At 39.6% G+C, this 17286-nt stretch overlaps 2 protein-coding genes across 4 annotated transcripts in view; both read left to right on the top strand.

The window, feature by feature from the left end:
* Positions 1–2439, top strand: part of pcsk6 (proprotein convertase subtilisin/kexin type 6) — a 38892-nt gene extending 36453 nt beyond the window's left edge. For both annotated transcript variants that reach the window (XM_035418774.1, XM_035418773.1), the window contains one exon: positions 1794–2439. In XM_035418774.1, coding sequence (XP_035274665.1) covers positions 1794–1891 — 98 coding nt within the window. In that variant the 3' untranslated portion in view covers positions 1892–2439. The remainder of the gene's footprint in view (positions 1–1793) is intronic.
* Positions 2440–11067: 8628 nt separating this feature from the next.
* Positions 11068–15561, top strand: snrpa1 (small nuclear ribonucleoprotein polypeptide A'). Of its 2 annotated transcripts, XM_035419927.1 has the most exons (9): positions 11070–11276; positions 11656–11803; positions 11982–12060; positions 12621–12667; positions 12859–12961; positions 13317–13396; positions 13737–13812; positions 14361–14454; positions 15149–15561. In XM_035419927.1, the coding sequence occupies exons 1-9, from the start codon at positions 11195–11197 to the stop codon at positions 15427–15429; spliced, it is 990 nt and encodes a 329-aa protein (XP_035275818.1). In that variant the 5' UTR covers positions 11070–11194; the 3' UTR covers positions 15430–15561. The 2 variants fall into 2 exon arrangements, with proteins under 2 accessions (XP_035275819.1, XP_035275818.1); XM_035419928.1 differs by lacking the exons at positions 12859–12961; positions 13317–13396 and having other exon boundaries at positions 11068–11276.
* The last annotated feature ends 1725 nt before the right edge of the window (positions 15562–17286 follow it).

Genomic DNA, 17286 nt, shown 5'->3' with positions numbered 1-17286 from the left:
TGTGAGAGCTGAGGATAGGCGACTGTGACTGTGTCGCAGCCAAGATTCCCATTACGCTGTTCCTCCTTCTCCCTCCGTTGAGGACAGTGTGAAAGTGCTGCAGATAAAGCCTGATTGTTCTTGAGGAGCTCTTTCAGTCGTAGAATGGGTATTGTGGCATAGCCAGACTGCAAATGGTGAATCTGTTCTCACTCAGGGGATTTGGAGGTTTTTTTGAGGGGTGGGGGGTGGGGGGGGGGGGGTTTGAGGCAGTACTCATGAAAACCCATAATGAATATAAAGTGGTTGTTAACACTAGCCATCTTTTGTGGCTATATAAGGCTGCATCATTTTGAAAAAAAACTTTATTTTTTTTATGGTGGCTGTGCTGGGTTCCTTTGCATTTATATGCAGTGAGGGGTATGTCAAGTAGCGCACTTGGGACATTGGTCACTTCATGTGGCTCTACATCATCTATTCTTCCCATCTTGAAAATAACTGCTGTCGGTGTGTGAAGTTATTAGAATGAAGGATGTAAAGGTGAGGATATTTTTTTTCTTTTATGGTTTTGTTTACAGCCAAAGCAAAAAGCTTAATCTGTCTTCTGATGGTATTGTCCTGATCCTGCTGATCCCTGGAAATAAGTCCTGTGTTTATGAGGGGGGCGGTTGCTTTCTGGTCATCATCAAGTGAGCAGGCCCGCTGTGAGAGAAGTCGGTGCGTGCCGTGTAGAAGATGGTGTTTTTTTTGTTGTTGTTGTTTTTTAATAGGCTGCATCCACGCTCCACAAAACAGAGGACAGTCCAGTCAACTGTAACTGCTACTGCAGAAGCCACATTCGTCATCCCTCTCCCACACATACAGTATGTGTGTGGGCTTTAGAGACACAGTGTGTCGGGTGCTCTCTTTGTTTCCCATCTTTAGTGGACAGTTCTATCTTAAATTAGGGTAGAAATATGGGAGGCATTTTTTTTGCCTTTATTTACTGTAACAAGGTAAATATTATTCGAGATTGAAAGCACAACATTAAAATTTAAATCTCCATAGAATTGGTTACAATCTATGGTTTATCAAAACAGCGATTATGCATAAAACGTTTGTTTAATGTTCAGAGCATTAATTACATAACGGCAATAACTGTGGCTGTTGGCGTAGTATGACATAATGGAAATGCATTTGCTGGATTGTGATGTTTATAGGAACTTTCACATACACCAACTCTCTGCAATTCAAGTGTGTGTCCCTTGACTGAGGCCCACATGTGCATTGCTATCCTATGATGCATTGCAGTGTTTGTTTGAAAGATGCAATGTGTTATGGCCCTGAAGTGGGCCATAACACATGTTGTAGTTTCAGGGAATTGCAGAAAGGCGTGATTGGCTGGGAAATAGAACAGTGTTGCCAAGACTAAACATTGCCCTGCACGCCTTCAATATGCCCTCACCCAATTACGTAAGGCCTACGAGGCCTGGTTTCCAAGGCGATCGATGGTGTGGCCTCAATCCAGAGGAATTCTGCTGCACAAAAGAGCTGCAGGCATGAAGCAAATGAGTGCAAGATGGGAGGCTGGAGTACCCTTTGTGTTGACAAACAAATGCTGATCAAACAAATGTGTTTCACTTTGGTGTACCTCGGTCAAAACCAGTATCTGTCCCGCAAGAGGGAACAAATGTGTGACTAGTAAACTGTGTTTATATTGGGATCTAGATTAGCTCCAGAACAGAATCTTTCCACGGTGTGATGGCTCTCGAATTAGGAGCTGGGTCTCACAGCTGAAATGTCCCTGTCTCTTTGCATGGGCTCCCCCTGTCCAGCGGATGAAGTATTCTGCGAGATGGTCAAGTCCAACCGGCTGTGCGAGAAGAAGCTCTTCCGGCAGTTCTGCTGCAGGACGTGTCTCATGACAGGGTGAAAAAGGAACTGGAAAGTACTTTGGGCACTGGCATCTTATTCTGTTGTACATTTTTAAACTAGTTTACACCTCAGAGTCACTTAATTTTAATGACCCCTTTAAGGTGCATATTTGATTTTTAGTAAGATGTATTAAGGTTGTATGTTTTTATAAACTGCATACACAACATGTAAAAAGTGTTTATTTTTTATTCAAAAACCACATTATTACAAAAATATGGTGCTTTGTATGAATGTATATGGCAGCATATGAATATCTGGACCACTGTTTCAGACAAAGGTCAGTAAAACGATACAGCAGTATGAACAGGTTTGTTAATATGAAGTGTTGCTTGTAATGTAATCCTTTTCATACTTGATCATTGAATTTCCTTAACAACAACTTTGTGAAAGGATTATAGTTTTTGTAAGAAAAAATAACAGTAGAAAGCAATTGAATAGAGAATGTAGGTTCATGCCATTGTAAATTTTAGAAATTCTATTTGCCATTTTTATCCTGTTTCTGTAAAATGTTAATACGCTGAAATAAAAACATGCCATTTAGGAAAATGTTGTCATTTTTGGAGGGCCTCTGATGGCTTATGAAGCTCTTTAAAACTCTTGCTTATGGAATACTGTATGTGTAGTGCAATCTAGGTTGGGAACCATATTCATAGATTAAATATTATTTTGACTTCTGTCCTCATGGTAATAATAGGTAATTTGAGATTCATCATGTAGAATACAGGCCTGCGCAGTGGTGCAGTTGCAGATGCTCTGTTCTCCCAACCAAAAGCTTGAAATGTGCTTGCTTGCCTGTAACATTCTTTCCCCATGTCAGCCCTTGTGTGTTCTCCTTCCTCTATTGCGGTTTCCTCCCACAGTGCGGTTGTATCTAGCATCACGGAATTGTTCCTGCATGCATTTATGTATGCAATCTGCAATGATCCAGCATCCCATCTGGGACGAGGCCCTGCATTTAACCCTGCACCTGTCTGGTTTGGCTCCATGTCATCCTGATGCTCAACAGCTGGAGTTCTCATACTCTGCCCCCCCCCCCCCCCACTCTGGTTTTTGTTACAACCAATCTCTTGATTCTTCGCGACGTGCATACTGTTGTTATTTCTGATGCAATGTGGCCTACAGATGGTAGAACCTCCCTCAATAGACCTGTCTAATTAAGAGCAGTGAACAACTTGTCACAATTCAGGATGGCATTTCTGGTTGGAACAAAAAGTAGCATACACAGGAGACCTCCAAAACTGAATTTTAAAAATCTTGCTCTAAGGGATGAAAAGGTTACTGGGAATAGATGAGGAGGTTATCCATATAAATAATAGGTTATATATTTTGGTTAGCACCATTATTAACTTTCAGCCATATACATAGTTTATACGTGTGTGTGTGTGTGTGCGTGTGTGTATTTAAATGATTTTTCTTTTGACCTTTTTTAAGCTCCTCTGCAGTGAGATATTTTTTTTTCCAATGTCATGGTACAAAAAACCTACCTCTACCACCACAACCCTGTGTGATCATAACATGTCAGGCTGACATCTTTCAGGGCTTTCAAGATTTAAAAATGACTTTGCGTTACTGAAAATCTGGGTTATTTTTGGTGCTTGTTAGTGTGACACTGAGCCGGCCCTAGGGTTTTGGTGGCCGTAAACAAGAATGTTGTTGCACAATTAAAATTTATTTTTTATTTTTATTTTTTTTTTTAAACATGAATTATGTGGCCCAGGGATAGTTGTGGCTCTGAATGAGTGTTCATGCCAGCGGCTGGTGTGACAGGTGTTCATCTCAGAAACAGGGTGGCAGCTTACCAGTGTAAGTGTATGGTCTAGTCTTCAAAGATGTCCAGAGACAGTGTTGCTTTGCCTCCAGTGTGAGGAAATAAACGTAATTTCTCTTTGTGATGATGAATGGGTGCGTCATTTACCTTTTTTTCCATATATCTGTGCAAGATGAACTGCACTTTGGAGTCAGTTAACCCCTTCCATTTGTGATTGTTTTACTTTTTTCAATTATATTCACCATCATTCACCTGAAACTTTAGAATACTTATACAGTTATGTACACTTATGCTTTTGAGTTGTTAAACCAATTTCTCTTCTTTAATGGGTGACAAATGTGACTGGACTTTTCCCCTGCTGGTATTCTGTTTGCTTTAATATTACACAGGCCTAGGCCACAATATGAATAATCATATTTCACTATATTCAAATAGTCAGAATAATGTGTTTGAACAATACTATCTCACTGTACCCATGTTTACATAGCCAAAAGGTCTGCCAATGGTTAAACTATGGGGCTATATATATATATATATATATATATATATATAGCCTAAAATGATTTTATTTATTTTTTTAAATATAAAATCCCACTGAAAAGTGCTCAGTGACAATAAGATAGTAAAGATTGCTTTACCAAATAAAGCTTTGCCAAATTGAGAAAGGAACAACACGATTCCATTTAAATCTGGTCCCAGGAGGAACCTGTTCAATGCTTTCTCTTTGAATCAATGGGCTTCCCTCTTTGTAAAAAGTTGTCATCTTCATTGTCGTGTGACACACTACATGCATTTCATGTTGACACAAGTGCTTGCCTTGTTTAGAAACTATACCCCCCCCCATTCCCTTGTAAAAGGCATCATCATCATCTTGTTTTTAAAGTATTTTCTGTGACCTTTTGTTCTGAGATTGTGGCTGCGTATTCCCAGTAGTAATCCATCTCTTCTTGGCCTCCATTACTCAAGGTCTGGTGCTGCCAAATGCTATGAACATGAACTTTACTTGAGGGGCTGAAATTCTAGTTCAGCTCATTGCTCTTGAAAAGATTGCTGGCTTCTCATCGCTGGGCTTTGCAGACATGGCAATGAAACACCGTGCATAGCTTCTTGCTATTTGTTAATACTGAAGTGTTTGCATGGTTTTGGCTGTTTTGGCTGTTAACAGTCACAGCAGAGAATATGTTCAAATACAACTTCTGGTAAATTTCAGGATTGATTTACACATTCTTGAGATGCCCTATTAATTTTGACTTAATATTAATTTCTTAAATAATCTCAGCTTGTTAAAACATGTATCTCTAAAAGAGAGTCATTAAAACATTAACCCCCTTTTAGGGGGATGGTGGTCTGGTGTATATACTTTTTCAATCACATCTATGCTGTAAGTCAGGGTTCTTTCATTATAACCCAGAACTACACTATTGCATGTCTTGTGAAATCAATAAATTGACTGAATTTTAAAGCTTTGATATGGCTGATATCAAGGACATGAATCTGAAGTTATAAAACAATGTGGAAGTCTTGAACTGTCAAAAATGTAAATTACGTCCAAATATTTTGCTTAGGGAATATTTTGTTTATTCCCTGATTGAAAGTTGTACTGTCAGCATTTTCTTTATGCTCAGCTGGCGCTCAAGCATTTCATTAAGGTCTCTACACCAAAGACGATTCAGAGACTCCCTTAAAATGATTTTCTCTTCTGTTTTATTTTATTGAGCTAATTCAGTTATCACCACCACAAGGCTCAATGATCTTTTAAATCCTTGTCAATGTGCGCCTCCCCTTGGTTACAAACGGAAAAGCATTTTTGAGAGCTGCAAAAGTTAAGCAAATGGGCACATTATGGAGACAAGCTGGGTTCCCAAAATGCTCCAGTTGGATCTATGAGAATTCTGAAAATCTTAAAATAGATGAGAAAAGGAGAAAGCAGGAACCTGTTTTAATTGCGTAAATTAAGTATTAATGTTTTAAGTGGATGAATAACAGGAAGAGCAACACAAGTAACAACAACAACTGTGGTTCTTAATTATCAATGGTCTGGCTTGGAGTTAGTGTTGCTTATCTTTCCAACAACTTGTTGAATACAAATAAAACAACAGATTTCCAGAAGATACACCTTGTAGTTACAATACAAAGAATGTCACATGAGAGTTACTGTCACACACTGCCTCACTTTAGGTTGCCCAATTTCTGTTGCAACTGAGTAGTTGGTAAAAATTCAACACAGGCAGAAGGTGGAGAAGGTTGTTTCTTCACACACTGCGATAGCATTCAAGGTGACGTTAGGGTCATTAAATTTGTGTTTGGTCATATACCCAGTGATTTCTGCCATCTGCTATCAATAGCAGAGATTTATTTATGGCTTGACTTTGTTTGAGGGTAAAAGGCAAACTCTCAAACTAATTCCACAGTCCCAATCCCTTTGTGAACTCTCAGTCACAGGCAGATAAGCTGGTGAAAGGAACCTGTGGTAAGGAAACACGCCGCTCTGAATGCTAAGATCCCCTTTGCAGTAAACGTCAAGAGGAATTAGCTTGCCTCATCTCCGTTGAGAATCTGTGGAAGTCTAAGGTTATCTTTTCAGCACGGCTATCTCACACGGGCAGCTGAAAGGAACTTCACTGATCACTCTCAAGGGGCACATGACTCAGCTGCAGGGACAGCGCAAAGCAAGCGCTGGTGCTACCGTGGCACAAGATACACGCCGAGCAGACAGAGCTTGCAATGTGGAATTTACAATAACATGGCTAATGAGTGAATTGGAAGTAACTTCAGCTCTTATTATGCCCTTCGATGAATCTATCTGGACAGTACTTCTACCATCAACTCATGTACGGTCAGCACATAGGGACTGAGGCCAGGCTTAGTCCCTTTGTAAGTGTACTCACCCAATGTGAAATCCCAGTGCGCTGAGTCAGTTTTTTGGGGTTGCCTAAGGGGCCTCCGGCTCTTCGGTTCTCTCGGTTCCAGTGTGGGAGAAGACACCTGCTTCTGAAAGCAAGTCTTACTGTGAAGTCGGTGCAATAAAAAACAATATTGCTGGAGGGTAAATACTGCTGTACTGTGAGCAGAAACCACGTCACAAATCTCCTCTGACTTCAGCATGAGGCCATTATGGAAAGTGCATTTCGATAGTCAGGATGCCAAGTTATACATATTAAGAAAAGCTGTGGTTCAGTGCAATCTACACCATGTAAATGATAGCTATTACTGAGATAGCAAGGTAGCATTATACACTCCACAAATTATAATTTGGGGAATGACACCACAATGACACCAGTCTTCACACCACTCCAAGGTGTAAAGTTATGTTAATTTTTTTTTCTTTTTGACAGAAAGCCTGTTGGTTTTGGCTGGAACTATGGCTTCAATATTCTACTTGAGAACATATTCTCCTGTCCATTTTGTATAAGCTACCCTTGATTTCTGACCATTATGGTACTGCTAAATGCTTTTGACTTTTAGTCATTTGCAACCTTCATTGCGAGACTTAAAGCTTGAAAACAACATCTGCCATCGCTATTATTAACCTGTCAGTTTCAGAATAATGGTAGCTTATAAAATGCCCAGGCATTTCTCTACATCAGGATAAGGCTCCTGAGGTATTGTCTCATACGCAGAATTTTTTTTACATCAATCAGTTATGACTTGAGAAAGCAGCAACAGATACCACAACTTTCCATTGTTGACTATTTTTTTAAAAGATATTAAAGAGATGCGCTGGGTCGCTGAATCCAAGAAATAATGAACTTCTAAATCACAATGTGCACGAAAAACTTTTTACATTGAATTGTCCTTTGAATGTTTTACGATGCTATTTGATCCTGCAGCTGGCGTCTTCATTGTTTATTTATGATCTATCAACATCTCCACCACCTCCACTGTTTGTGAACACAGCAAAGGAACATTTTTCAGCATCATTTCTGTCTATCTCTTACTGTCGCTAATTATAATGTTCTTCATTCTACTGACAGTGGTGTAAAAATGAGTCTCTCTGTTTGTTTGTGGGTCCCAGTGTAGGTGCTGGGAAGAATGAGTCCAGAAAATCAGCCTGGCTGTGGTGGCTGAGCAGAATGAATGCAGATGGGCAATACACTGCTCCCCTGGTGAGGAAGCATTGTTTTCTGCCTGTTCGTTCTTGCCAGTGCCACGGCTCATTAAAATAATCCAGTGATTCAGGAAGACGCATCAGTGTGTGGCGATGAAGAATAACATCTCACTATGCACATTTCAGATCTAATAACTAATGGGAGGATTTGTTTATGATTTATTCCCTTCTGTTGAATGGTTTGGCTATTTGCTTTTGCAACAATTTTCTTTCAAGCAGGGGTGAGATGAGAGGGGCTGGATATAAAGACAGGAAAAGAGAGGGAAAAGCAACAGAGAGCGGTGAAAGTGAAGTAGAGGGTGCAATTTGGGCAGGTGGGAGCTCCTGCAGCAAAGAGGACTAGGCAGGTGGGTGTGTTATCTAGTTTGTTGGAGGTCCGGGATTCAACCAAAGGGAAGAGACGCAGCTTCATTTGGTTGCACAAGCCATCTTCTGTAAGAGACTGACAGAAAGAATCCATCATCTAGACATGTTAATCTGCACCAAGATAGGTTAAAACCTCCCGAGAGTTCAGACAACAGCAGCGGCACTTTGGAAAATCAGCGTGGGAAAAGAATACGGGCATTAGTAACATTTCCCCATTGAATATTAATGATACTGTTGGCTGGATAAAAGAGAAAATTCTAATTATCGAGGATGGTGGTTGTTAAATACAAAATTTATACATCAATTGAAATGTGTCCACTGTGATTTCCTTACATGACTTATAATTAATTCATATTCTCATCTCCCCTAAGATGGAGGAAACACAAAGCTTCTTCAATCTGTTGCTGGATAAGAAGCAATTCTGCCTGTAACATGTCCAGATGCAAGAAAGCCAGCTATAGCGAGATCCACAGACCAAGAATGTCCTGAAGTCACACAGTGTCAGTAGGCCTCCTAAAAACACATCCCATTCCCTTCTTTCCTGCCCCCTGCACAAAAGAATCAACTGGAGCAGAATGTGAATAAATCCCCATTTCTACTGCCATCGACTGAGTCTTAAAAACTCTTTTTCAATTTATTTTCTGTATTCATACATTTTAACTTGCAGTTGCAGACACTGGGGAAGATGCTGAAATTGAATGGGTAGATCCCCTGATGTATACACATTCTGAATTTCAAACAGCACCTTATGCAAAGAAATTCAACTTTTTGCATATACTATACATATACTGTATGTGGATGGTACAAAAAGTATGTATTTTCTCCATTGAGGGAATTGAGGTTTTTGGTTCGGTTATGATTGTAGCTTGACATTAAATATTAAAATGAGCGTAGGCCAGCTCCCACTGCAATGTTCAGGTCTAATTTTGCCCGTGTAATATTGTAGGTCTGCAGGGGGTTGCCCTTGCTGTCCACAGGCAGAGATACAATTAAATCTCTAAGTTGAAGGTCCCCAGCTAAGGGAACTAATCAAACCCTTATTCTGGCTCTGGGAGGGATTATACCTAATGTAGCAATGGTTCACGTGCTCAATTATGCTACTGATCTCTGCTATACTTGCTAAAGGTTATCATGAGAGCAGTGTCCTTTTTTTACCAATAAAATTTTATTATATCTATTTGCATAGCAACCCTAAACTCTGACTGCATATTCCTCAAAGATGTTTGAAATTCTCGGTCTTCAGAGGACGCTTAAACAGCTAAACAGTGCTTTAGCTGCCAATATTTTTGATGACTTGTGTTACACTCAACCTGGCAAATAAAAAAAGTCACACTCAGCACCTCCCATCCACCCCAGTTCTTCTGAATCACTTCTCTAGGGCTGTTGAGTAGCATATCAAGCTCAGGCTTCAGCAATATGCTCCAAGTTTCAGAATCTAATCATGACCCTGCTAGTGCTGACTGTGGCAGGCAGAGCTGCAGGATGGCTTATAATTTGGCTACAGCATCTACCTTGCTGCACACCAGCAACTGCTCTGGTTGATTGGATGTCTGTAGTTTACCCAAAGTTTATTCCTCCAGTACAATGCAGTGCAGTCAGTGGACTGTAGCATGAAAAAAGCTGGAGCTGGCTGCATGAGCTGCAGAAATATATGTAAATCTGCTCTCTCTCAAATTGGGTGTTGTAGCATTTGGATGGCCTTGCCATTGTGATTAAGGATTCCAGGTTTGAAGAAAATGCAAAAGAGAAATGGAAATTTAAAATACATTTTAAAAATGTTTTAGACAGACATTTCTCAATGTAATCAGCAAAAAGTAGTATACTTTTCTGTGATGATGTTTAAGATGCAACTTCCCATGCCACCTTTGCACCTAATTCTTTAAAGAGACTAGGACAGCTAGTCAATTGGCAAACACTAAATTGTGCATGGCATGATACTCAAATATAAACGAAAGAGAGCCATTTATAGCCGGAGAGTTTAAAGAGATAATCAATACTTATCTTTTTGCAATGTACTATTCTTGTAGCAAAAACTAAAAAAAGGAACTCCACTCTGCACCTTCTCTGTCATCCTTTGGGCCCCTCTAAAGCACCTGACACAGCAGAACACCGAATGCTCTTTGAAACCTCACACTCCTAGGTTTCCACATATAGTAGAAATCTCTACCTAGATAATGAATCTTCATCTTAAACTCTATCTCGATATGACAGACATGGTCCACTTACTGGCCAATCCCTGACCCTCAATTCTCTATATCAGCAGCTAAATTAATGGTTCTTCACTGTTCCCCTCCCAAGCTGTAAAGTGCTGTTAAAAAACGTTCTTTTTGATGACAAGCTCTCCTTCAGAGAATATTGCTTTTGTGGCCCAATCTGTGAGGTTCATCCTCAGCAGCACAAAAAGAATTTCTTTCAGTCTATCTCCACCTGCTCTTCCTGGAATGGATCCTAGTCTAGGATTTGATTATCTGGAATGGACCACTGTAACTCAAACAATATGTATGATGTACCTTCAGATGTGATCTGTAATAAGTGAAACATTATTATTATTATCATCATCATCCATCTATTATCTGTACCTGATTTCCTGGTTAGGGTCGCAGCACTCATACCTACTCATTTAGACTCTCCAATTAACCTAACCTGCATGTCTTTTTACTATGCGAGAAAACCGTATCCATATACCGTACCGGAGTATCCAGAGGAAACTTAACTTATTCTAACCATTGACCTTCTTGCTGTGAGGAAACGGTGCTATTATAATTAGTATTCGTATTAGTATTACTATTGGTATTATAAGACGAGCAATACACTTAAGTAGTCAGAGTGCCTATTTACATTACCATGAATATGTATAGTCGCAGGTCACACCGCACCGATATGGCATTTGCTTGGCGGGATAGTAGCAAGCCGCTAGAGGGCACACGATTCTTCCAAAATGCATGCTGGGAAGCACGCGTGTTTCCGGGCGGCAGCGTGTGAAATACATTGCGTTGGTAGAGACAGGATACATTCTGGCTGAACTTTATCTGCGTTTGTTTAAATAACCAGCTATCGATATGGTGAAATTATCTGCCGAGCTAATTGAGCAAGCGGCTCAGTATACAAACCCTGTTCGAGACAGAGAACTGGATCTACGAGGTAAGTTAGAACATAAATTATGCTGGGTTTAAAATAAGGCCTGCTTCGTTAGCTCTCCGTGCATCTAGCTAGCTAGGTAACTTAGCCTGGAACGCCAACAAAGCTGTTGCAAGTACAATCATTGCAATGCAGCTAGTCGCGCCATACTGCATTATAATACATGAGTAGAATAATAATATGACTAAGTAGTTAGTAGTTATCCAACTAATTATCGTGGGAAGCATTGCCACTGTAACAGTAATTTTAGTTGTTAACGATTTGTGGGTATTAGTTAGCATTGAGCTTGCTAGCAAGTTGACTCCCGAGTACCGGTTATTATGTGAATACTGGTAACTAACTAACTAGCTAGCTGACTATGTCTGTTTTGTATACGTTTAAGGTTATAAAATACCCGTTCTTGAAAATCTCGGTGCAACGCTGGACCAGTTTGATACTATCGACTTTTCTGACAATGAAATCCGAAAACTGGACGGCTTCCCCTTGCTGAAGAGACTGAAAACGCTCCTGATGAATAATAATAGAATATGGTAAGTAGCTTGGAAGTTACATGGGAAGTTGGTTACCTAGTTGTTATTTTAGCACATGTAACGTAAGTGTATTTCGGTTTTGCGCCTATGAATTTATAGCCAACACCGCTGCTTGAGAAGATTCTGAATGCTGCTAAGTAACATTGCAGGTAACTGATCTTATGCCTTTGCCCGAAAGTCGGATAGGTGAAGGCCTTGAGCACACACTCCCCAGCTTGAAGGAGTTGGTACTCACAAACAACAACATCCAGGAGCTGGTAAGCACCGGAGTTCAGTTACATTTTCTGAATAAACTGAGTTACATTTGCACAATTCGTCTTGGGGGGCTTGTTCACGTTTGTATGCCTGGTCTTTTTAAATGTAGTAGTAGTAATAATAATAATAATAATAATAAAACTGCCCGTACGTGCTATTTATTTAACCATTTTACCAGGGTGTTATCTTGATGACGAATTCTGATACCTGGTTTTTGTTTATCTTTTCTTTGGTTATTTGACATGGAAAACTGGAATGGAGTGTGCATTTCTGCTTCTCCTAGAGATTCTATTAGCTACATTAGCTTGCAGTTTAGTGTAATGGTACCCTAAGGGTGCAGGTTTGATTCCCAGAACCAGAGGGACTGTCGTCATACCATTGAGCGAGGTACTTAGCCTGCTGTTGGATACTTCGTAAAAATAATTTGTTGCTTTGGATAATAGTGTCTACTAAATAGCTGTAATGTAAATGTACATTGTGAGTTGCTAGGTTAACAACATGAATTGGTGTGATTATCTGTGCTGGACCTATTCGCTGCAAATTGTCTTTCTTTGTCCTTCAGGGAGACTTGGATCCTCTTGCTTCAATAAAGACCTTAACCCTACTCAGGTATTTCCTCTTGTTCAAAATGATTTTCCCCACTCTTGCTGAAACAAGTTTTAAATAATGATAATGGATGTTGAGGCTTCTTTTTAAGTCCCAATTTTAAAATAAATCTGAGCTTAAATGTTTTAGCTTTTATTCTGCTCCAGTTTTTTCCCCAAAATGTTAATCGGTCTTATTTCCCCCCCCCCCCCCAGCCTTTTAAGGAACCCCGTGACTAACAAGAGACATTACAGACTTTATGTGATCAACAAAATTCCTCAGATACGTGTGCTAGATTTCCAGAAGGTGAAACTGAAGGTAAACACGGACCCCTGTAAAAATTATTCTGGGAAGAAAATGCAGGGGAATATTAATTTGGTAGTTGCCTATTTTTAAAGCCAAGAATTGCTTTTCAATGTAATTTAGGAGGTGACAGCATATGAAGTATGTTTGATTTTAAAGTACACTTTCATTAATCTAACATTTTCAATTGATGTAGTTTTAGAATTTTTTAAAATGCACATCATGCATATTTAATATTCTTTCAACATGCAATATGATTTAAGTCAGCTCATGCTCTTTGACAAGCACAACATGCTCCTGTGGGGGTCTCGGCTGAAAGTCCTGCTGATTTGGAAACGTTTGGCTTTAACTGTGTGATGTATCGCCATAGGAGCGTCAGGAGGCGGAGAGAATGTTCAAAGGCAAGCGAGGTGCACAGCTTGCAAAGGATATTGCCAAGCGAACAAAAACGTAAGATGAAAGCACTTGATCAAGCACAGGCCTTCAGAAACACTGCGATCTGGCCTATGGGGATCGAAATCGGCTGACTGTCCAAAAAGTGGAGTGACCCTTTGGACAGACACAATGCACTGAATTGGATTTGAGTTCTAAGCCCCTTTGGTCAAACTAAATTATATTTTTAAAAAGTCCTGCCAGTGTTTCTAAGGACAGCTGTTTCAAGGAATTTCTTACTGTGTATCAGTTTATTGACAAAGATGAGATACTACACTGATGGTTTAAACTTGGTCAAAGGCTTGGAGAAGTGAATCTGTCAGCTGCCAAGTGTGTGACCTTCGTATCTGCGTTTCAGGTTCACCCCTGGTGCAGCGCTCCAAGCTGAGAAGAAGAAGGCTGGTCCATCCCCAGCAGACGTTGAAGCCATCAAGGTGCCTGATTTTTATCAAGTGTTATCACAAGCTGGCAGTTTGCATTTCCTGCTCTGTTATTGTTTGTTTATAGTAGCTGTCCTTGCTTGTCTGTTTCTTTACGTGTAGTCATTTGTAAAATCAGATTATCTGTTTGTCATTCTGATCTGAGGATACTCTACGGGAAATCCTGCAACTACTTTCGCCCTCAAATTTTCTATATATTGTGTTCTTTTATTGAAGTATTTTTTGTACACACTTTTCTTAATTTCTCAATTTAGAACTCCCAGTAGACATTGTAATTGTGTAATTGCTGCAACATCCTCCAATTCAGGAGAGCTCATGCTAGCATTCACAGTTTGAACTGCATGGGTTGGAACTCTTTTTTTTCTTTCTTCCACTACAGAGTACACCAGTTAAATGTGTGGTTTGAGCTCCAGGACTGTGCAACTTGAACAGGCATAGTTGCTGATGTAGATGGATCACTGGGTCACTTAGGGACTCACTCCAATCTTATTATTTCCATGTGTGTTGATCTTTATTTGCACAACCTTGGTTTTTCTCATCAGAACGCCATTGCTAACGCAACATCACTGGCCGAAGTCGAGAGGCTGAAAGGCCTACTGCAGTCTGGCCAAATACCAGGGAGGGACGTGAAGCCTGGTATGTGCAAGAGATGTCTTGGTGAAGATCATACAGTACCTTTAGAAAGTACTCACCCCCTTGAACTTCTCAATTTGTTTCACCCACTCCTTAAAGTATTGAATTTAAATGTTCCCCCTCCCCTTTCTAACACAATAAATTGAGCACATGATGCAGAAATTCAGTTCAAAATCTTTTCCCCAAGAACAAAATACTTTCGTTTCTCAATTTCTGAAGTATTTACACAACTTCATCTGGTAGTTCCACGGCCAGATCTTTGGTCTTCAGGACAGCGTTACTGATCTGATCCGTTGCAGTTGACCTCACTAACGGATCTATTTGGCAGTCAGACTGTTGAACACCAGTGGATTCAAAATCAACATCGCTGGCCCTTTCTTAACACATTTGGTATGATCTCAAAAAAAGGAATACGCCTCGCTCGATTTAGCTGAATACAAAGGGGCTGAATACTTAAGTCATTTTCCGGTGTTTATTTTGAATGTAACTAATGACTTTTAAAATATCAGTTCATTTTGATGTGTTATTTCTTTTAGTGTTGAAAAAAAAAATTCATTTAAATACTCTGTGTGCCATTCATAATTGGCGTAATCTCTGCTTGGACAGGACTAAGTGTGCACTAAGGAAACTGCCAAATTCAGTAGTGTACAACAGTGCAGCTTGGCCAGGGGCTGGCTAATGCTATATTTGTGCTTAGGCCCTTCAGGTATGGAAGAGGAGGAGGAGGAGGAAGAGGAAGAGGAAGAAAATGAAAATGAAAATGAAAATGAAGAGGAAGTTGTGCAGATGGAGACGGTGGTCCAAATGGAAGAGGAAGCTGCTGGTGGTGAGGTAGAAGATGGAGGAGAGGATGAAGAAGACGGGGGAGGAGAACACGAAGAAGAGGAAGATGAGGAAGACGATGATGAGGAGGAGGAGGAGGAAGAGGAGGAGGAAGAGGAAATGGAAGAAGGCGTTCCAGTTAATGGATCTGCATAGCTGTGTACAAAGGTTATTGGTCTATGATTGGGAAATTTAAATTTGTTTTTGTAACCATTATGTCTGGTATGTGGCATGTTTTTGTTTAATTGTAAAATAAATTAACCTGCATTAAACAGTTTTGTATATAAACAGGGGTTTTAATCTTTTTTACAACAAAGGCATTGTGTAAAGTGCCCATCTGGCTAACGCTATAATTTTCCATGACCTTATTGAATTATCTTAATATTCCTTTATATTGTTCAGGGGCAGTTCAACTATTTGAAGTATCTTGCCACATCGTTTATTAGAAGTGGTTGATGTTCATTACTTCCTGATTTGATATTTGAGAATACGACTTGAACAGTGTATTCTCAGTGTGAGCACTGTTGTCATTTAAACACTTTTTTAAAAAAACTTCTGGACACAAGGCTATCTATTAAAGACTTTAATAGACTACACAATCCTGAATGGTATTCATATAGTTTAATAGATATTAACAAACATTTTAGTGTTAATTTGTAGGCCAGTTTTTGATTAGCCAGTTCCTGGCCATTCTCGCACATAACTATGGGTGCATTTACACCTTGAATTAAAAACTGATATCTGTATCCAAACGGCTGTGTTCGGATTGTCGTCTGTTCACCAGCAGTGTGTTAACACCTGACGTTAAAATGTCTCGCATGCGTTCCCCTTGTCTGCATTTTGATCGAATTTCACTTTCTCTCGCGTTAAGTAAAGTTGGCTGTAGTACTTCAGTGGTTGGGCTTAGCTAGTGGACTTCCTGGGGTTATTCTAGCAACGTCAGGCCCAAAAGTTGCACTCCTCTACGCAACTTTATTTCTGTGCAACCAAGGCAGAGACTGTCTTTGAAGTTCAATGCACAACACAGTGGCACACTCGGGACTGATCTCCAAATGGGCAGCTTCTGAGGAAATCCATTTCCCCCCCAAATTTACTATTACCCTATTAATATGCTCCTGTATGTTAAGGTTTATTTTATGACAAGTGTTCCTCAAATTATGTAATTAAGTTTATTTCAAAGAGGCTGGTTTTTGATTATGCCATTTACTGAGTAATCAAGATCAAAATGTTATGTTGTCAAGGTCTGTAGTACAAGGTGTCAACAGAATTCTCTACCTTTTTGTATTGCAGTTTTTAGTTTCTTGTCCTGCTGAAATTTGATGAGATTACTCAACTTGATTTGTAATCACGCTGATTAGTATAATTATATTATGTAACATTTATGCAGTCGTGACAGAAACCTAAAATTAAGGCTTTAAGTTTTGAAATGGGAAATCATCTTTTTAAGCTGGGTTATCTTTCTAGTACTTTAAGTTACAATAAAAACTAACCTTAAGCAAATGGTCTTGTGATACCAATGATGTTCCCTTCCCTGCGACCGCCCCCCCCCCCCCCCCCCCCCCCCCCCCCAAGTGCCTTAAGTTGTTCACTTTTATTCTATCGACCCTTGTAAAGGAATTATTACGGAATTTGTGTTTAATTGCTCCTTTTCCGTGTCCATAAGGGAATGGGATGGTATGAAAAGTTTTAATTTATGATGAAAAAATGTTGCTGTATTTTTACAGGTTGATGTTATGCTTTAAAAATATTAAACACTGTAGGTTTATATGTTTGAAGTACTGTACTACGAAGTGGGTTTTCAAACAAACCTGAATTTGTATCTGACATTAGAAAACATGGTCACAGTGCATTCGATACAGTAAAATCGTTTTTGAAAAGTTGGCCTAGACTTCAGTAATACAAATTCTAAAAATACCAATTAATTGCTATTTACTCTATAAAATGATTTTCACCTCTTTCAGTATTTGGTGTTCAGCCACGTTGACATTGCGGTTTTTCCGTCCATTTGTATTT

Source organism: Anguilla anguilla, chromosome 5 (genome assembly GCF_013347855.1).
Source record: "Anguilla anguilla isolate fAngAng1 chromosome 5, fAngAng1.pri, whole genome shotgun sequence".
Classification (NCBI taxonomy): domain Eukaryota; kingdom Metazoa; phylum Chordata; class Actinopteri; order Anguilliformes; family Anguillidae; genus Anguilla; species Anguilla anguilla.
Note: the sequence above shows the minus strand (reverse complement) of the source record. Positions and strands in the feature narration are given on the sequence as shown.